The following is a 22,018-nucleotide window of genomic DNA, read 5'->3' as shown; positions in this document are numbered from 1 at the left end:
ATCTCTTGTTGAGGGAATGGAAAAACCCGGATAACACTGACCTCCTGAAATTTCTCACTAAGTTGTACCCTTTGGCAAAGGTGAAGTGGAGATTCCTTCAGTGACTAAAATTGACCAGATGCTGGCTAATTTGGTGGGATACTCTTCTGTGGTATCGGATGAAGTCCCGGTTTCTGACTTTGTGGATCGGAAGATTGAAGCTTCCTTAAAAATTGATTTTTCTGGTCTTAATTTAGGCATTATCGCTGCACTCCATGCTGTCTGTGTCTCAGTTTTTGATTAAAGATTTTTTAGACGATAAATGCAGCCATTCAAGAGGGGTCAGATGTTCAGATGTATTCACCAGCATGGAATTTCAGGCAAAGTTTCTTCCAGATGTTCTTGTGACATTCTTAAGGCTTCTGCTTCGGCTATTGGTTCTAATAAGGCTACTAGACGTCAGATCTACTTGAGAGATTGGAAGGCACACGGTGCCCTGAAGGCTGGTTTGATACATCTACCTTTACCAGGCAATAAGCCCTTTGGGAAGGAATTAGAGCATCAGCTGAGAAGGGCTTTTAAAAATCAAAAACACACTCCATTATCAAGACCCTGGCTTAAGCCTGAATTTTCCAAAAGACCTATGAGAGGTAGATGCCAAAACGAATTTTGCTTTAATTTTCCTTCAAAAGGAAACCTGTTAAATCTGTCTTACTCTCGTACACATCATACCTCAAAACCCCTGATGCCTACTCGACAGGCCAGGAAGAGTTCCCGACTATGCCGAAACCACGGTCAGGGGGCACCTGTCTTTTTTTTCTTTAAAAATGGCAAAGCAGTGTTTCAAATGCTTGGATTCTGCAGATTGTGGAAAAGGATTACATGCGGTAATCCAGACACAGGTTTGGTTCAGGATACAGCTGTGTCATTGGCCTGGATTCAGGAAATATCAGACCTAGTTTTTAAAAAAAATGCTATTTGTCTGGTCTGGAAAATCAACAAGGAAATGACTTTTACTCTTCTTGGTAAAAAAAGCTGTTCGGAAAATTCATACCTATTCTCAACTTAAGAAAATTGAACTCTTTTTCTCAGGAAAACACTTTTCAAGAAGGAAACTCTGCAGAAGATAATTCCTCTGGTGTCTCGAGGGTAACAGTTGGCGGCCCCGGAGTTAAAGGATGCTTATCTCCGCATCCCTATTTTTCCTCCTCATCAGAAATACCTCAGATTTCGTGTGGGGGTCAGCACTGGCAGTTCAAAGCCCTCTTTGGTCTGACATCAACCACACATGTCTTCTGGAAAGTTCCAGCACCGATTGTGGCCAATCTTCTTACCCTGGGAGTTCTGATCCACCCTTATCTGGACGATTGGTTGGTTCCTTCTCCTTCAGAGACTGTCCTTCAGGATCATACCAAATTAGTTTGTGACACTCTGAGCAACTTTGGTCTTTTGGTAAATGTAGAGAAGTCTCCGCTCTCTCCAATTTAGAATCTGGAGTTCAGTGGAGCACATTTTCAGACAAACCTGGTAATTGCCAGCCCGCCTCCTACAAGCGCCCTGATTATCCAGAGTCTTATATGCTCAATGGGACAGCAGTTCGAGAAATCTGTAATGGAGTGGCTGCATCTCCGCAGTCAAATGGTAAGATGTAGGTTGTTGGGAGTTAATTCCCACCGTAGAGTCCATGTATTTCAAGTTGTTCATGTTGATCTTTATAATTTATTTTAGGCAGCGTGTCTCTTTGTTGTTCCTTGGGCATGCCTTCACCTGAGATCCTTGGTGCAGCATCTCCTGGCTCACTACGCAGCCTCGACCGAGTGGTGTCTCTGTCGAACGCTGTTTGGGTGCAAATGCTGGGGGTGGTTGGACCCCATTCACGTCCTCAAGGAGATTCCTTTGTCCAACCCTCCCATGTGTTCTAAAGTCAGAAACAAGTGAGGTTTGTTGGAGCGCTAGGCAGTCAGTCAGTTCAGGGAAGTGGTGCTTAGAGGAGATGCGCCATTCTTCCAACTGGAAGGAAATCAGGGCCGTCTTTCTCTCTCTCTCCTTCATATTTACTGTTCATTACAAAATCAGATGGGTGTAGTCAGAAAAGACAATATGGTCACAAAATCTCATATAAACAATCTGGCACGGTGTACAGAGCTTAGCAGTCCTGGCATTGCAGATACGGTGCTGGGCAGAGACCCATCTATTATCTCTCACAGTGACATACTTTTGAGTGAAGGGCAATTGTTTGGCCGACAGGCTCAGCAGAGTATTCCCTTCCTCCCGCGACTTTTGTCTGGTATGCCACTGGACGTCACGTTAGGCCATGTCTGTGAGTTAGGACTGAGAGGGCACAGTTCTCTCTCTCAGCTCTGAAGGTGTTCGAGTAATTGTTCCGGAGGTTTGGTACTCCTCAGGTAGACCTTTAGGCCTCCGATGCCAATACTCTTCTTCCTTCCTTTCTGTCACAGTTCCGGGAACAAGGGTTTTGGGGGATAGACGCATTGGTCCAGGGCCTCACGTCCTGCTGTACGTCTTTCCCCCTTTCAGTTGATACTTCAACTACTCGTCAGACTGAAGAGGGAGAATGTGTCCGGTTCTAGTAGCCGCCTTTTGGCCAAGAATGGGGTTGATGGCAGTAGATTTGGGTGGTCAATTCCACTGGATCAGAGTCTTCTTCATCCTTCTCGTCCTGTGTCTGGAAGCGTACAAGAGAATGCCGCTGACACTAAGGCTGTTGCAGGGCGGGCTTTGAGGAATTTGGCACTTGCTACTCCAGTAGTTCACTTAGTTCAACAGTCTAGAAACCTTTCTACTAGGAAACCATATTCCCACCATCCCTAAATGGTTTACTGAACGATCCTTAAATCGTAGAGTGTGGATCATGATGGATTCCTCAATTTTTACAGACTGCTTTGACAACGGTGTGATGGTTGCCACTTTGAGGGTCCAATGGGCAGCTAGCTCCTTGGGGTGTTCCCGAAATGTATTCTATTGGCGCAAGATTGTTAAAGGGATTTTCGTTAATGAAACCAAATGTTATTTCTCTTCCCGTCCTTGGGTCTTCCCTTTGGTCCTTAGAGCACTTCAACTTTCTCCTTTTGAACTGCTGGAGGAGCTGAGTTTGAGCATTTGTCTTTCAAAGGATGCTTTTTGGTGGCTATTCCCACTGCACGTAGACTTGGAGTTAGGTTCATTATCCATCAGGCCCCCTTATTTAAGAATCTTCTCTGACCGGTTGGTTTTTAAGTTCGGTCCAGGGTTTCACCCTAAGGTCTTGACTTCCTTCAATCAGGATGAGGAGATATATTTGCCTTCTTTCTTTTCCGCTCCTCTGACTCCAGAAGCAGAGGCCTTACATACTTTGGATGTGTTGAGAGCTGTTCAAATGTATTTGTCTAGATCTCAAGAATATAGAAAATGTGATAATTTGTTTGTGAACTTTAGCATTTTTCATCAGGGACAAAAGACCTCTACCCAATCTTTGAGCAGGTGGATCAGATCTCTAATTTCTATGGCTTACACTGCTCAGGACACTGACGCTCCTGGGTGGATTGATGGCAGATCCCCGCGTGGTATGGTGAGGCGGATTGGGCTTCTGTTTTGGAAATCTGCTGGGCTGCTACCTGGTCTACATTGCCTACTTTTTTTCTTCACTATGAACCTAATGTTCAGAATTTCGATTCTATGAATGTTGGTACTAGTGTTTTGGCTGTTTCTGTTCCCTAAAATAATTATGTCGCCTGAATCTGCATTAAAAGTTTGTCTTGCATGACTTTGGGAGTACTTGTTTGGCAGTGAATCAGCTTGTGCCGATTGCTCTGGTATATCCTCATATAGTAAGTCGTGGTACGAGAAGCGGGTTCAGGAGGTAATGAATCCCTTATTTACCGGTAATCTTCATTACTTTGAATACCCTTCTTCATGCACCAATACTTACGACCCTCCCTCCCTTTCCCCTACACAGCCTGTTTCCCCTAATTTAGCTTGGGACTGTACAGAAGTGTTGTGGACTCTGTCCCCTTGGGAGGGGAGGAGGGGGGGGGGGCAGAACCTCGCTATACATCCAATACCTGACCCCGCCCCCACGCTCCCCTCAACATGCCCCTACCCTGCCATCACCATATAAACAACATTACAGTGCACTGCAGTACAATTATACACTTTCTATTAACCAACCTCCTAATCCTTCCTCTCTAAAACTGTAAATCACCAAACTTCTACAACTGAACCTTAAATTATCTGCCTACCCTTTCCCTGCCCATGACCCCAACTTTCAAAGGTAACCCAAAGACGTCTGCCACCCCTGGCAAACTTAAAAAACTTGTGCACTGCACCTGTTCCAAGCGAGACTACAAACTACCCCATGCGTACCTGTCCCAATAACGCCGCCAGAAAAAACCCATGACCAAAAAGCTGCATAAGAAACCCTACCCAAGGAAAAGGGGTGCGAGGGGGTAGCTTGGGGAAAATATTCTACCAACTACTATGCGCTCCCAGCCACCAGGTCACCAAACCTACAATGGTGGCTGGGAGCGCCTCTAGGATAGCCTTAAATAGTTGTCTTTAATAGCTGCCCCTCCCCCTCCCAAACCTCCCGGGGTGGAGACCTCCCTACGGTTGGCAACCCCCAAACCCCTTTTGTTACCTACCATATTAAGGGTTGTTTTTTACTGGATATCTGTCTGATTGGCCATGGCTAAGTAACGTGATGCCTGAGGGAGGCTAAAACACCTCATATTGTGAGTGCTAGTTTGAGAAGAGGGCTAATCGGAGTTCGAAGATTACCAGTGAATAACTGAATTATTAAACAGGGCGTGGTCGCTTGTGGCCCCTGCCGCCTTTACCCACTGTGAAGTATACTTGTTTCTAACATGTGTGTTGCTCGTTAATCGAGTTATTGAATCGCCGTGGTGTGCAGATGCAGGAACTTACACTTTAGGCTTTTCCAACCGGTCTTTCTGCTTTATCGGTGTGTTCTGGGTCCTTAAACAGTTCTTTCTCTTTTTTCTCAGTGGCGTGGATTTTAAAAATTATGCCCTGGGGGAAGCGTTTGTGTCAAAAATGTGCACCCCTCACCAGAGCGGAGGCGTCATCAAGGTAAAGTGTGAACTCTAATGGAGCGTTTAGCCTTTCTATTTTGTTGTAGTAATCTTTCGGGATCATGAGTGGGCTTTGCGCAGTCTGGAGGCCATGGTAATGGGTGATATGAATGTGTGGGGTAGGCGCGCCCTCCAGTGGCAATACATGAAATGTAATGTTAATAGGCATTTATTCGGTGGTTGGCGCGCAACACTTTTTGCTCAGCATGTTAGTCAGGAGATATTAATGTATTTTATTTATTTATGTGATTTTATATAAAATGTATTTTCCTTGACTGACTTGTATTGAAGCAGAGACATTCTGCCTGAATCGGGTCTATAGTATGTGTTGGTGACAGATGAGCAACATTTCATTTTTGGCAGTTTAATAACATATGCAAAAACAGAGAACTAAACTCTGTTTTTGTTTGCACTCGGTAAAACTGCCAAAAATAAAATGATGAAGCCGGTCACATGCTCTGAACTCCATCTCCGAGAATTAAGGATAAAGTGCTAACCTTTTATGTCAGAGGTCATTCTTGGAAGGGTTGATTGGAGAGTGCGTGACAGTCCTCAACCAGTGGTGAAGCACCTCCCCCCCCCCCCCCACCCATGGTACTGGTGTCCCTTGACCTCGAGGGGGCCCCATTAGCAAAAGTGGCAGGTAGAGCCCCCAGGGAGAGCCCCCCCCCTCCATGCACTTGCCAGCCCCCCCCCCCCCCCCCCCCCCAATTTCGTTAGCCCACTGGCATGAAAATTTGTTTTGGGGCAGTTCTACTGAACTCCGAATTGGGTTTCTGCAAGCTGGAATGTGGAGGCGATAGACTAGACTTGAAATCGGTAGTCTCCCGCCTGAATCGGGAGGGTTGGCATGTATGCAAATAGAAAAAGAAAAGTTACATTAAAAGGTGAGAACACCAGGTTAGTCTCACCGTGAGGTAGAACGACTCTGACATATTCATTGTAAAGCACAACAGTGACAAGCAGGTTACACAAAACAGGCACACTACAAAACGCAGAATGTATCAGTAACAAATAGATAATATACAGCTAGATCCGTCGGCAGCTTTCGATATACAGAGACTTGCAGGCATACGGGTCTGTGGATTGGCATTGAAATGGCTTAAATCATTTTTTATATAACAGGTCCCAAATGGTTACCATGTCCCACACTGCCTCAGATAAGAAGGAGCCCCAGTATGGTGTCCCCCCGGGTTCATCCCTGTATCCTACTCTTTTCAATGTCTATTTGGCTATACTGATCGTTCGGGTCAAAGTAGTGTCATATGCTGATGACACTCTGCTCATTCTGGCACTGGATAGAGTTTCTGGCACTTCAGACTCCACCATTAAAAATTGTTTATCGCAGGTTATTAGACGGATGCAACAAAGCTATCTGAAGTGCAATTCAGATAAACCGGAGCTTGTGGTTCAGGGAATATTAACAATTTTACAGTGTATGATTGGTGGCCAGATTGCTAAAACATAGCAGTGACAAGAAGGCGGTACAGTACCACAAGCTGGACAACAATCATTTGTGCTAGTAGAGATTGTTCTGCACTAAACAGTAGGAGCAGGTTAGGCCAGGTGTCGTTCAAAGAGAAGAGCTTATAGGTCTGTTTTTTAAGGTGACTTGACATGGGCGGGCAAATGCTCAGCGGGAGAGAGTTCCATAACCTTGTGGCTCTTCCGGAGAAGGATTGGCTTATGTATCGCTCATGTGAAAGTTAACCCTAGACAGGTAACTCCTCTCCGCCAGTGGAGTTTGCAGAGATTTGCCTACTCCGCGCTCCGTGGCGAACGCGGAGGTAGGCAAAACTCCTCCTCCTTGGTGGAGCAGAGTTAGTCTCCTCCCCCCCCCCAAATGCTTTAAAAAGGTATAAATAAGGCACTTACCTGCATGTCTGCAGCCCGTCGTGCCTCGCCGCTCTCCTTTCTGCTCCTCTCGTGTCCTCGCCTCCTTCTTTAAAAAAAAACACTACGTTGTACGTCTTGTGAGTGCGCATGCGCAAGCTTTACAACGTAGTGCTTTTTTTTTTTTTTAAGAAGGACGTCGAGGAAGCGAGAGGAGCAGGAAGGAGAGCGGCAAGGCACGGGAGGCGGCAGAAAAACAGCTAAGTGCCTTATTTATACCTTTTTAAAAATTTGGCAGCGGGGAGGGAGTGGAGCAAAGCTCCGTGTAGCTCCACAGAGATTTTTCCAAACTCCATGGAGCTACGCGTAGAGGCACTATGCCAGCTCTGCCCAGGGCTAGTGAAAGTGTGGTATTCAAGGAGGAAAAATATAGCATTTGGTGAGTCTCAGCAGGTGCCTGAGATTTTCAGTTCCTCTGGGAGGCTCTTGCTTTTATAGGAAGCCACTGAAGGGAACGTAGAATAGGGGAAATGTGGTAAAATTTCTTGTGTCCAAGTTAGCTTTCTTTGGAGAGATGAGAAGAAATTCAGTTTTTGTTGTGTATAGTTTGAGGTGATTGTTAGCCATCTAAGTCTACATTCTGTTCAGGGAGTTCAATGAGTGGGTGCAATCTTCCAGGCTTGGGACTTTCAAGTAGATTTGGATGTCATAGCTTTATCAGTAGACGAGAACTCCAGAGTTCCTGAGGATGGTGCAGGGGGGTTCGAGGTAGAGATTGAAAAGGGTTGAGGAAAGAATTGAACCTTGTGGGATCCCTTGTTGCAGGCTGACTGGATCTGACATGGAATTCCCAATTTTTTTAATTTGGGAATTGGTTTACGCTATTATTTTATCGCCCAGCTTTTGCCTCCACTACTATGCTCCTTTGAGCACCACTCCTCTCGATGTCCCTTTCTCTTACTAATGCGCCTTCACCTTCCCACCTCTCTTTCTTTCTTCTCCCTGCACTTGCACATCTTGCATACAGATCATTCTCCAATGCTGCCAGGTTGCACAATGTCAGATATAACAACTTCACCTTACTCTGGAGTCTTAGCCAAGAGTTCTATGCATTCTGGGACTTGCAGTTTTTATTTTCCCATTATATGAGCTCGCAGATTCTATGTTTGGAAATGCTGGCTAAAAAGCCAGGACTAGAAAAGGTGCCACACATGAATTGGGATGATTTGGCAGCAATGACTCTCACATCTGTACCCCTCTCCTCTGTGCACGTGTCCCTGTCTCACCTGTGAACTGGCTTTTCCCCACATACTTATCCGTTGGAAGACTGTGGATACACTTTGCCTTCCGTCAGCCATGGCTCCTGTTTTCTATTCCTCTTTCCTCTGCCTCTGATCTTTCCCACATGCTCAGTAACTGATTTAAACAAACATTAGAAAAGCCAATAGGTCTGGCATTGGCAGCCACACGTTTGGCAATTCATTTTTTGTTGTGGTTTTTGCAATACTTTTTTGCCCCGGAAGCTGCCGGGCCCTCACCAATATAATCAGAAACATTGGCTAAGAGCAAAAATATTATTTTGGTCTAAAAAAGCACACATTGCCATAGTACTCCCTGGCACTGAAGGGAACTACTTTGTGTGTTGATGTGCTCTCAGTGAAAGGGCAGCAAATCATAACTTATGGTGAAGTCAGCCAGTGGCAGAAGTGGGTTGATTCTTTGCCCCTTGATGCATGCATGAGTGGGTGGAAGAAAAAATTGAATGACAGAACCACATACTAATGGACAATGTCTGGTGGAAAACCCCGACAGGTAAAATCAAATCAAAGGCCTAGGCCAACACAGTCTTAAAAAAGACAATCGTTCTAGCATTGGCTGGCAAGAAAAAAGAAAGAAAGAAAGATAGAAGGAAAGAAAGAGAAGAAAGGAAACAAGTTAAGAAGGAAAGATAGAAGGAAGGAAGAAAGAGAAAGAAGGCTAGAAAGGAAAAAAAGAATGCAAGAAAAAGAAGAAAATAAATAAGGAAGGGAAGATAGAGACGCAAAGAAAGGATGGTAGGAAAGCAAGGAGGAAAGAAGGAAAGGGAAAGATAGCAGAGAAGGAAAGATAACTGGAAGGAAAGAATGAAAGAAAGAAGTAAGGAATGAACAATGGAAAGAACAGGAAAAAATTTAAGAAATAAAGAAAGAGGGAAAGGAAGAAAGAAAGGAAGGACGGAAAGATGGAAAGAACGAAAGAAGGCAAAAAAGAAGGAAAGAAGAAAAGGAAGGAAAGACAGAAGGATTAAAGAAGGAAAGAAAGAAGTAGAGAAAAATATAGAAGTAAAGAAAGACAGGGAAGGAAAGAAAGGAGAGAGAAGGAAAGACCGAAGGAATTAAAGAAGAAAAATAGGGAAAGAAGGAAGGAAAGACAGAAGAAATCAAAGGAGGAACAATGAACAAATGAAGGAAACAGAAAAAACAAAAGAAGGCAAAAAGAAGAAAAGAATGGAAGAAATATAGAAAGATGGAAGAAAAAAGGAAAGAAAAAGGGGAAGAGAAGGAAAGAAAAATCAAGTAAAGAATGAAAGGAGAGGAAAGAAAAAGATAGAAGAATGAAGCAAAGAGAAAGATAGAAGGAAGGAAAGAAAGAAATAAAAAAAGGAAAAGGAGTGAAAGAAAGACGGAAAGAAAGTTGGGAAGAATAACAGAAAGAAGGAAAAAAAGAAGGGAAGAAAGAAAGAGAAAGAAAGGAAAGAAGAGCAAAAAAGAAGGATTGACAGACAGGGTTGCAAAGCTAGAGTAACCGCATGAGGTTATATTCAGAGTACATATGTGCTGCTAGCATGGTGTATAAAAGCAGCAGCCAGCTAAACAAAGGAATTTACAACAGCATTGACAGGAAACAAAAACTTATAAAGCTGGAATGTTCCCTGTGCTCCCATCTGGTAGACAGCCTCCTGCTATCACATCAGGCTCTACAAACAAGGCAACACTAGAGTAATAATAAAGTAAAACCAATAACACTGGCACTGAAGGAAACTACCTTGTGTGCGGATGTGCTCATTGTGAAAGGGCTAAATGCAGTCACTCAGAGTGACGTTAACCAATGCTTTAAGTTTGAGAAGTGCCAGAGCATTCATGATTCAGAAAGTTAATTGCCTCCCTTGGTCATTCCTTCCCCTGTGCCTTTCTGGACTTTGCACCTGCCTGCCACCGGAAAGAGCACAATGTTAATCTATCCCCTTGGTGATTGGCGTGGGCGTATACACCAACATGCAGAGAGTAAGGGTATGAGTAGACATGATTTGAAAGTTGTTAAAATTAAATAAATACTATCTTAATCGGACTTGCGTGAAACAAGGTCTGGGAGGCTATAATGATATAAGCACTTCACCCACATGGTTCACATTATAACAATATATTGTAAACGCACAATACTTTTGTGTGCAAGGAGGGCCATTATCGGCTGCTAGCACAGACTTCTACCTACCCACCGGTCCTGTTTGTGAACACAAAACCTGGGTCTGAGGAAAGCAAATGTGGGAAAGGCCTTTGTTGAATATGGACTATCAGTACATGTTGGACCTAACATCCTTGGCATTGTTTTTACTCGGAGTTTTGCTTTCCAGCAGGCCTGGGCGTAGTGGGCGTAGTGGGGCTACGTGGAGCAGCGCGTAGTGTGGCAAAATCTACACACACTCGCGCGCTCCGCATAGCCCCACTACGTGCCGCCCGCCCGCCCTAATTTAAAAATAATTTAAAGAAGGTTAAAAGTAAATATAAACCTCCTTACCTTCAGCGCGGCGTCCTGGGACTCCCTCTTCTTTCTGACGGTAACTTCTTCACGCGAATGCGCATGCGCGGACGCCCGCGCATGCGCATTTCTCGCAGACACCGCGAGAATACTTTGATCCACTGTGAGATCTATTGTGAGCTACTCCTTCTTGCTATAACACACAGGTAATCAGTGGCTTCTGTCAGCGCATCCAGCCAAGTTCTTCCAACGGTTCCTCATATATTTGAGAGGTTTTAGTGCAGCTTAGAGTGGAAGTTACCACACTTTACCTTGTTGTTCTTTGTTTCCTCTCTGATGGTGATCTGGCTGCAGGTGTGACCTTTGACACCAGAGATGGAGAGCTTGTCAGTCAGACAGGCAGCAGTGCTGGTCTTTATAGTTTTGTAGGTGATGGGGCTGGTTTTGAAGGTGATGGGGGCAGGCAAGATCTTCCAGTGGAATTCCATCAGGGTGGGAGTGATGTGTTCCTATTTCTTTAAGTCCTTCATGAGTTAAGCTATGTGTGTGGGATGCTTTTAATGTGGCCCAGTGTGGAGGCCGTGGAGCAGGGCATTTCCGCCATCCAGATAGGACTTGAAAAACCATTCTAATGTGTCTTTCTGGGAGGACCAATTTCACACCCTCCTGGTCCCTGGAAGACGCTGCAGTGGAATGATGCATGCACTGAGGACATCTTTGTGTACCTTGAAGGTCACAAGTTGGAGGCACATATTCTCATTCAGCCTTTTATACTTCTGAAGTCAATATAATTAGTACAGTGGCTTAGTTATTTTAGAACCCTTCTTGCCAATTCCTCATAAGACCAAGGGGCATATGTATCAACATCTCCATTTGCGATTGTCAAATAGCGATTTTTTGAGAATTGCTATTTGAGAATTGCAAAACGGGATGTATTTAAAAAATCGCACAAATTTTGCGATTTCTTAAAATTCCTTAATTGCGATTAGCAAATTGCGAAATTGCAATTAAGGAATACCTTCCCATTCCCAATGAATAGGAAGTCCTTCTCAATTTGCGAATCGCTATTTGCTAATCGCAATTTGAGAATATTTTCAAAGGTGCAAGGGTGTCATGATGACACCCTGATGCACCCCTGAAATCAGCATGTGTGCACATATGGCGCACATACATGCCCTAAGGGCATGTATGTGCACCACATGGCACTTTGAAATATGCAAAAAAGTGCATATTTCAAAGAAATCGCAATTTACCACCAACTTGAAGTTGGTGGTAATTTGCGATTTCTTAAGGAGAAATCGCACAACTTGGGTGCGTGTTACATTGCATTTAAGAAATCGCAATTTGCGATTTCTTAAATGCTTACGCAAACTTAAGAAATCGCAAATTTAGCGATTCCTTAAGATTGCGAGGCTGAAATGCCTCATACATCTCCTTTTGCGATTTTGTATTCGCAAACGCAGTTTTTTTGCGATTCGCAGCGTTTGCGAATATAAAATCGTTTGATACATATGCCCCCAAGAGCCTAATGTAATTTAATATTTACTGCACCCAGACAGCAGTCCACAGTGAAATCTTCCTAAGAGTAAGTCGCCATAAGTGGTCACTGATGTACGCAACGATGTGATAACAGCAACACTAAAAGCCTTCACTGTTGAAGTCTTCCAAGAATGCTATTTTGAAATTAGCAAATAGGTGAATTTTCCATTTCGCTTGTGAAATTTGCAACAATTGCACTTTACAATGTATCACAACCGCTCTTGAGTAACCAAGTTTTATGCAAAAAACTTTAGATGAAAATCTTCTTGCAAACCATTTTTAGAACATTCTCATAGAAAAGGTAGCAGCTTCCTGTTGCAAAAACCTACTTGCATTGAGTTTTGAATCTCAAAGTTGGAAAAGTTTTGAAGTCTTCATTAAGAAGAAGCCGGCAGAGTAGGCCAAGGCAAAACAGGAGGATCAGACTTCTCTGCATTGCCCTCTTGTAGTGACTGAGCAAACTATTATCCATCGTAGTCATTCCTGGGGTCCACCCCCCTTGAGCCCTGCTTACCTAGAACTAAATACATTAGGAGTGATTGGAAATGGATCTATGTCAGAATTGTAGTAATATTAAAATTGTAAAGGGACACAGTGTGAAACTGTCCTGAAAACTGACAAGGACCAGTAGTCCAGTACACACAGATAATCCGGTTTAATTCAGGGTCGCTTAGGCTCATCTTTACTAGCAACAAGACAAACTTCAGAGAATGTGTTTGTAAGTGCACTGCTTATCAAACAACAACACAACAGTACAAAGGTACTGCGGGAAACTAAGTACATCAATAGCAGCAACTAGATTAGATAACAAGATTATAGCTCATCTACCAAAATTTGATAAGAACTAGTGAAAGGATTAAGAGATCCGAAATAAAGCAAAATGAAAAACATCAGCCAATAATAAATGTTATAAGGCACTGCAGCAGAGCTCAAGTGTAATGTTAAAAATATTGAAACATGTTGCTTATAAAAAACAAAACGCAAAAATAAACATTCAAAACCGAGAAAGAAGTATTAAAAAGTTCTAAGAGAAATATAACAGTAACCACATTACTAGAAATTACTGTAGAAACAACATTTTGCAAATGTTAAAATTTGACACCAGTAAATACGATTGGTAAAAGGAGTACTTTAGACACAATAATGAAATATATTCCCAATAAAACATGTAAGAATAAAACCCACTGGCAAAAGTTAAAAACAGACAAATAATCACAATTTTAATGAAGAACTTCGAATAAGTTGTTTGGGATCTACGCAGTCCCAGATACTGACTTTACAACACTTGTGATCAAATAAAAGGTGGGGTTTGTCCTGGTGAATGAACTTAAAAAGGATGTTGAAAGTCCAACGTCTCGACCTAGACCAATCTGGAGGCTGCAATCAGCCATACTCTGGGCTTTTTTATGTGAAAGCTAGGATTCCCTGAGACAAAGGTGAGCAATTGGTTATAGGGTAAGTTAATCCAAACTATGGGCCTTTTTAGAGTTTGGCAGACGGGATCCTCTATCACAAATATGGTGGATGTGCCGTCTGCCATATTACAAGAGCATTAGAGCCTATGGCATTTATAATACAGAATGGCTGCCATATTTTGGCACAGTACGCCACCTGCGCAACTCTAAATAATGCCCTCTGTTAATTAAACCCCACAAGTTTCAGGAAAAGCCAGTCCACATAGTAGGCGAGTGTACTGCTGTCTGGAGAACATAGCTATCATCTCTCTGGTCCATAGGGCTCATGTGCGGCAACACACAATGGCAGGATAGTCCCTTACATCCAGATCATTGCAATGTCTCCTTGCTGTCCAGGTGCAGAAGAGCAGTTGTAATATGAAGGATAGTCCTCTCCCTTGAACCCATGGGATGTATAGTTCACACACCGTTATATTAGGGCCAAATCACAAAAGCAATGATGAATATGCTCTGTATGTGCGTAGTCCTACCTCACATATTCAAGAATGCCTTTGTGAAGTGGCCCCATTATCTTTAGCCATCCCTAAATTCATGTGATGATTTTGGTGGCTACCTTTTATTTAATGAGCACACTCTTGGAACCCGAGTCATTTTTTTTACTCTGTTCCAAACTATATGACCAGTTCTGAAGGCAATTCTGAAGAACGTCTTCACGTGCTCATACGTGCCTCTGTGAATTGACTCCTTTGTGTGTTTACATGTTGGCTGTTGTTTTGGCCAGTGAAATAAGGATTTGAGGTGTGGATTCAAATTTGACGTTTGGGTGAAGATAGAGACGCCAGGGAAGAAGATGAAATACTAGTGATGTGCTGTAATAATAAAAGAAAAACAAGTAGGGTATAGAGCTATCTGACAACAGATTTAATAAATACCTGAATTCTGTGTTTGGTGTTGCTACATCCTCATGATGACGCAATAGCCTTAATCTATATGTGAAAGAGCCTAACCAGTACACAGCATGTATGCCTTCATTCTGGTACAAGTGATTGGATGTAAACCTAGTGCAATGACATCTACACCAGAAAATAACAAGATTGTGCACCTCTGTTTGTATTCTAGGATTCTGGAGTCAGCGCCACTGATTTGGCAAAGTACGTGGCTCATGAGATGGGTCACAATCTGGGAATGATTCACGACACGCAGGAATGCCACTGCCCTGTGTCCCATGGACACTGTTTGTTATCGAAGCACACTGGGTAAGAAGCAATATCTTCTGTATGTGATGGCCTCTAGTTCTACGTCCATAGACCCGTATCCCTCTAGCAGCAGAACATCTTATTGAGAATTATGAACTTTTTCTGACAACTACAAACTTCTACTCTGCAGGAGTAGCTGCTTCAATCACTCAGTGGCTCTTTGCTCACAGGGGTGGGCATAATTCAGCAGGCCTCACACACAAAGTCATCCTCTACAAACACCTGCAACTTTGTGGAGAGGATCAATGCTCAATCCCAGAGACTGGACTTTACATCTCTTCTTAGCCCCTCACCAAAATCTATGGAGAAGTGGAATCAGTGTCTGTAGCATTAATACTCGGTTATCGCCAGGATATTGCATATTAGCATTACCACTTACTAGAGAGAGACGCTTCTCGAACCCGAACTCTTAATACCAATTCTTCTGCCTATGACCTGGGAGTCTGTGGGCTGAGTTACTTCATTGGAAGTCCACGATGAGTAACTGGCATGCCTTCCATCAATCCTGGCATCAACCAATCTTAATGTCAATGCCACTAGACACATCTATGAATGAAACCACTCTTTCGTGATGCCACTCTCCTTTTTTCTGGTTCTAGCATGAAGCTTTTTAAGGTCCCATCTCCACAATGAAACAGCTGTTGTTCTGAAAAATGGCTGTTTCACTAGATCTCACAGCAAGACGCATTTTAGGCGTTTTAGGAGTTTCTCGAGCATGTTTGGCCTTCATTTCTTTAATTAGGTTTGGTGAGACCTAAATGGCCGACAGCGGGTTTCAGCTCTTTGCCATCATCAGTTAAGTCCTTCTCTTCCGCAGAGGGGTCTTTCCATAGGTCTGATGCATTATTGCAGAATTCCTAGGAAACGATAGGTCTATCCCTGATGGCAAACTATGTTAAAAACTTGGGGTAACATCACTATCCGTTGCTGTTGTGTAAGTGAATGTTACAGTTGTATTTTCATGGAATAGTTAAACTTGTCCTGGAGATATTTCAATTCTTAGTGGTGAGCCACATGTGGTGAATCCATCCACCTATTCCATGCATCCAAACCAGGCACATCTGTACATCCGTCTGTCCATTCCATCTTCGTTCTTTTGCCCACTGCTTCCAACCTTCTTTACTCTTCCTTCTCTTTACCCTTCCCTCCCTTTCCTTCCTTCTGCACGCTTTCTCTTCCCTCATTCATTTCCCTTCCCTCCTCTTCGCTTCCCTCCCCTCCTCTTCATTTTCATACCCTTCCTTGTCTTCCACTCCCCTTCCCTCTCCTTCCCTCTTCCCTCTCCTTCCCTCTCCCTCTCCTTTCTTTCCCTTCTCATAGCCTCCCCTTTCCATCCCTTTCTTCCCTGTCCCTTCACCTCCCCTCCGCCCCCCAGAGCCAAAGGAATAGCAGTATATAGTTGTTAGCCCCCCCACTGGTGTCATGTCTTACTCGCTTTACTGTTGAGTATCCCACACTTAGCATATGGTATTGTGTGGGTTGTAGTCTGCAGTAGTTTCTAGGAAGAAACATATGTACATAAAACCATGTGTAACTTTACTCCACACATGGCTGTGGTCCGTGATGATGCACGCTCTGGCTCTTTCAGGCACAACATGAAGGCTGTGTTCAGCGACTGCAGTCATCGCTTACTCAACATATTCCTCCAAGAGAAGAACGTCACCTGCCTGAAGGATCGGCCCACGACATACATTGTGAGTAGCCTATGGATTGGGAATGGTTGCATGGACGTCTCCAAGTAAAGTCAGTAGGCCCGATGTACACATGTTTGGGCAGATTGACATGAATTCTCCTGAGGATTTTAGAAAATCCACAAAAAGTCAGAAATCGAATCTTAGCAGCAAATCTATGTGGAGTAGATCTCCAACTTTTTCCATGGTGTTTCTGAATTTTCCTCTTTGATTAGCACGGTTTTTCACTCTTTTGCAGGATGTGTATGCGCCATCTGACGAGCATGCTAACATTCTTCCAATTGGTAAGAGTTTTTTCACTCAACGCTGTTCAATCTTATAGACCAGTCTTTTTTCTTTATAAAGTGAAATATGCAAGAACTCAATTTAGATAATTCTCTACAGATTCAGAATCCACCTAAAACCACCACAGTTGCTAAGCAAAACAAGATTTAATATCACTCTTGGTATTTATTTATTAGTGGATGGGTTCTAGAATCAACTCTTGAGGAGCATCAACTGGTAAATTAACATTTACCAACTTGAACCATTCCATTGGTAAATATGCCTCCTAAATTGAAAGACAATCATTACAAGAGAGTTCAGATCCTCAAGAGAGCCATATTAGTAAATAAGCTAAATTGTGAAGTAAAAATTGAGTAGAGCGTGATTGAGAATATAACACAATTTCCGTTTCTTGCAGTTGGGGTCATCTCCTTACACCTGAGTGTTCTGCTTCTGCTGACTCTAATCGCATGGGTGATTTGGAAACAAAGGAGGATGAGCCAGAAAGCAGAGTTCCCGACGATGTTCAGTAGAAGGAGTACATTCTCCTCGATCCGAAGCTGGGAGGACTGGTCTAGCGCAGCAGTGTGACCGATGGATCCTGCTTCAGAGGGATGGCCGATATGTTTTTGTGCTGAGTACCTCACTGGCATACTCCATGGTGGTGACTGGCTCACAAAGCCCAATGCAAACATCAGAATATGTATCCAGGCAGTGCACTTTATGAAGTTAGACCACTTCAATGTTTACAGATACATGGGGTGTCCCCTGCAGATGAATGGACTATTTATTCAGAACAACCTCAATACCTCAATATTTCCTAACTAAACCATATCAACATTTCCTTGAGTTGATCACAAACTGGAATACTAGCTAGGTAGAGCTGAGGCAACAAGGAATGCGGCCTGCGTGAACCAAGATGTTTTCCAATAGCCTCAGAGATGCATGTCACTCAGTATCCTCAGACTGAAAACAAATTTCAACCAGGTTTGATCGGGTGAATGGGTTTATCATATAGCTTAAGGTACAATGGAGAATGGTACGGGGTTTTTAAATTGGAGCTGGTCACAAACTGTGTAAGGATTTGTGCTGCTTTCCTATGGAAACCCCCAGAAAATGCAATGCCCGGATATTAACCAGTAGAACAATGTTGAATTTGCTCATGGGTGTATTTGCTAAGGATCTTCAAGGGTTGCATAAGCCGCATTTTCAGTGCATACAGTGAAAATGCACAAAACTGTTCATTCCATTCGGTGTAAATGTATCTGATGTATATTCCTTGCAGCATTTTCGGGTGCTGCAGGGGGTTCATCTTTTGATGCTTGATAGATAACCAACAAAAACAAGAAGGATCTTCTGTCTTCCATCATTTATAGTGCCCTGTAGGATATAACACCCACAGCTACAAGTAACTACGAAGATAGGGTTTCGTGCTGTAGTTACCTGACTCCAACTTGAGGCGTAAGACATATGAGAACCATGCTTCCCAAGGGGAGGAAGTGCACCTCAGAAGTGAGCCAGAATCTTTAAACGTCTTGCTTATAGTGCCCTATTGCACCTATACAATTGGATAAAAAGTCAACTGGAAGAATCCTACTGGTTTGTAATCCGTAATCAGACAGGAGAGCATAGGTTTGATATGAAAGACTTAGGAGAATAACTCATTCTTGCTAAAAATGTCTTGAACCCAAGTTATGAAATATTGGCTACGCTAGTCCTCGCTCCAAACCTGCCTAAAGAATCAGAAACATCTTGCTTTGTTACATTTGCAGTTTTCTGAAATGATTAGGTCACCTGGTCAGCTTTAGTCTGTTTTGATGTTGACCCGCTGTGCAATGGTGAATCAGTAATGGTGCCCAGATTGGGCATGGCATGGTGGAGGATAGGTCTTTGAGTGCGTGAATAGACTGGATCTGTATAGGCCTACCCGAATGGGATTTCCAGAGAGTATTAGAAGGTAGAAATGTCCTGTAATATGGATCCCAGGGCTGGGATGTGTTGGAAACTGGAGCATTTACAAAGGTGTTTGTTGCTAATAACTATTGCATGTTTATAATCAAAGGTGAAATCAAAGGATTTGGCACGGTAGTCAAGAGTGGAGAATTTACAGAGAAAGAATAAGTCCGGCAGATGCTCTGAATATCAGAAAATTTATATTTTTGGGCGATGAGTAGTTGGAGGCTGCTTTCTGAAGAGTTGAGTTACTCTTCTTGGAAAGAAGATATGTTGGTACGACGAATGTCATGGTCACTGCATGTCTTCTCGGATTGCTGGGCAATGTCAATGTACTAATGAATGGGGATACCCACACGCTTAACGAGGGTACCTAACCACTACACAGACATGTTAGAGACAGTGGGTGATAGGATAGACTATTAGGGAACAGCGAACAGTGAAATAACAGTGTAAGATTAACAATGTGAATTTGGGTGAATCGTAACCCGACTGATGGAAAAGATGTGACCCGATTAACCAGCTATTATTGGCTCTGTTGTACTCCATTGTCTTCAATGGGCGCTCTCAACATTCCAGTGTTCTTGTAGGTAAACATTTCACAGCAAAGAGACTTTGACTTTTGTACTACTACACATGGGTATCTGCACCATGGCAAATCACTGCCCTTGAAGAAGAAATGAAGAGGCACACATTTTGTTACTTCATTTTCGGCCAACAGGAAATCCCAATAACATAGAGTACGATGCAGAATATGGCTCACGTCACCCAGACTCACACTGATGCAACTACCCAGATCAAATAATCTCAAAACAAGTCAAAATAATTCAACTTGATGGAAACCAGTGCTTTTACGTAGAGGGAAAACAGGGTGAAGCAATAGTGACTAAACATGGTGATATGCAAAGTGATGAATACAGTACAATCAAACAGCGATACAATAAAACCAATGGCCGACTGATAAAACTGAACACCAACACCTACAATAAGCAGAAAAACACCGAACGGGGAACCAATAATGTGTGGAAACTTTCATTTTTGGCACGCACTGTAAAGTTGAATTGTAAGTCACACTGGGTTTTAAAGATATTTTGTACATGTATAGAAATTGTAAATAAGTGTGTGAATATGCAATGAGACATGGTAGTTCAGTGACTGAGTCATAACTCATGATTGCTTCCAAGAATTAAATGTTATGAATTGGTACCATGATGCATACCGCGCTCTCAACATCCTATGAAGAGAAATCCTATTACAGACTAAGCTACATACCACTATGAGTTTAAAATATAATTTATACTAAGCTACACAGTGTAAATACAGTTCATACTAAGTTATGCAAAGAGTGTAAATGTCATTCATGTTATGTACACAAACATTGTGAATTTAGTTCATGATTCATACTGAGATGCAAACACTGTGAATTTAAATAATAAATCACACTAAGCTATGCAAGCACTGTAGATGTTATTTACAGTTCACAAGAAGGCATATGAAAACTATTTTTAATCATAATTCACACTACAATATATAAGCTCTGTAAATATGATTCATAGTTCCTACCAAGCTACACAAATCTATTGGGGCTCATTTCGATTTTGGTGGATATGGGATATTCTCATATCTCTCATCCAACCAACTCGAGGTTCCCACACTCTTTTGAGTCGGGGGTAGCCTAAGGTTTCCAATGCGGAGCCTCTCATGGCTCGGTCGGTGGAAACCGTTTACTGACGACCTGCCCGCTACTGGGCCGTTGGAAAAAGTAAGACACAGCGTTCATTCTATATAGGGTGGTCGTTCCTTTTGTAAACTCTTTCTGTTTGGGACTGCCAGGAAAACTCTATGGTCCCCACATACAGGGAAAAAACGCCCAGCATGTCAGAATTATTTCTTTTAATGTTTTTCAGTAAACAAATCTCCTGCTTTGAGGGCTTTTGTTTCCCCTTTCAATTTAGTGTATAATTCATACTAGCTATACAAAAGCTGTGAATTTAGTTCCTAATGTACATTAAACTTAACAGTGAATTTAGTTCATGGGATACTGTGAATGTATTTAATATTTCATACTAATTTATCAAGCAATGTACATATGAAGGGCCTTCCATACAAAGTCATATAAGCAGTGTGATCTACAAAGGGTTGCAATTTTAGACCAGTGTCCAGTAATTCTTTTAAGATTATGTGTTAAAGGTTTTCTATATACTAATGCCATATGATACATGCAGCACTCTAAAGAATCTTTTCAAAGTACATTAAATCAGTATTTTTCCATTGAAAGATGGTGTCATTATCAGCGCTTCAAATATAGAAACCAAACTCTTGATTGTCTAAAACTAGGCCTGTAAGACCTCAAAAATATAAATCATGATGGGGGAAATACTGTAAAGTATGTATTTTAAAACCATTTTATCGTGAACTTTGGAATAAAGTGGTTGCTTACCCATCACTGACCCTGCCCTCAGCCCTGTGTATGCAGATGGGTGGTCGCCATGGTTCCTCAGTCTTGCTGTCGCTTCCAGGAACAAGAGGCCGCATGAGAAGCAGCATTCCACCAGCTTCAAAGGTATCTTCTCTTTCCAAGGAGCAATCGTCCATGTCTCTGGGTTATTCCAGGTGGTGGAGTTTAAAAAATCTTCCTAAGTTCAAACGTGTGCTTCTTGCTGTAAGGCTGTCTCCTCACTTAGTTAAAAAAAAATATTAATTCACAAGCCGTCTGGGTGCACCCCAGTTACTTTGGTTAACAACTTTAAAAAGAAAAAGACGGTAATTGTGCGAATCTCTACTGAAAATTGGGTAAAGGTGCATTAGTGCGGTAAGAAGTGTGCATCTTCGGTCTGAGAAGAATTTATTTTGGACAGGCGGTAACTGATAAATGATCCGGATGGTACCACCTAGTTGATTTATTATCATTTAAAAAAAAAAAAAATACAAGAAAGAAAATAGAAGTGCATACCCAAGGTGTACACGAAGGAATTATGAATTTATTTTGTAGGGGATGATACTTGGGGCCAGATGTACGACGTATTTTTGTGCATGCAAAAGTACCTAAGGGCCATGTACAAATCCTAATAAGCGAGTCACAATTTATTTGTGACTTGCTAATTAGGATTTGCGACTCGCTATTAGGAAGGGGCGTTTCAAGGGCGTCTCTTCCTAATAGCGAGTCTGAGCCCTATGTATGACTGTTTTGCAACCGCAATTAAGGAAAACAGGCTGCATTTTAAAAAATAAATAAATAAATACATTTTTAAAAAAAACTGCTT

At 42.5% G+C, this 22,018-nt stretch overlaps 1 protein-coding gene across 2 annotated transcripts in view; it reads left to right on the top strand.

Moving 5' to 3' along the window:
• ADAM33 (ADAM metallopeptidase domain 33) overlaps positions 1-21,695 on the top strand; it is a 117,821-nt gene extending 96,126 nt beyond the window's left edge. Inside the window, exons 10-14 of one of the 2 annotated variants that reach the window (XM_085642699.1) lie at positions 4,983-5,067; positions 14,711-14,847; positions 16,436-16,541; positions 16,777-16,822; positions 17,221-21,695. In XM_085642699.1, coding sequence (XP_085498825.1) covers positions 4,983-5,067; positions 14,711-14,847; positions 16,436-16,541; positions 16,777-16,822; positions 17,221-17,393 — 547 coding nt within the window. In that variant the 3' untranslated portion in view covers positions 17,394-21,695. The remainder of the gene's footprint in view (positions 1-4,982; positions 5,068-14,710; positions 14,848-16,435; positions 16,542-16,776; positions 16,823-17,220) is intronic. The other variant, XM_085642700.1, reaches the window with a different exon arrangement.
• The last annotated feature ends 323 nt before the right edge of the window (positions 21,696-22,018 follow it).

This window comes from Triturus cristatus, chromosome 2_2 (genome assembly GCF_964204655.1).
Source record: "Triturus cristatus chromosome 2_2, aTriCri1.1, whole genome shotgun sequence".
Taxonomy (NCBI): Eukaryota; Metazoa; Chordata; class Amphibia; order Caudata; family Salamandridae; genus Triturus; species Triturus cristatus.
Note: the sequence above shows the minus strand (reverse complement) of the source record. Positions and strands in the feature narration are given on the sequence as shown.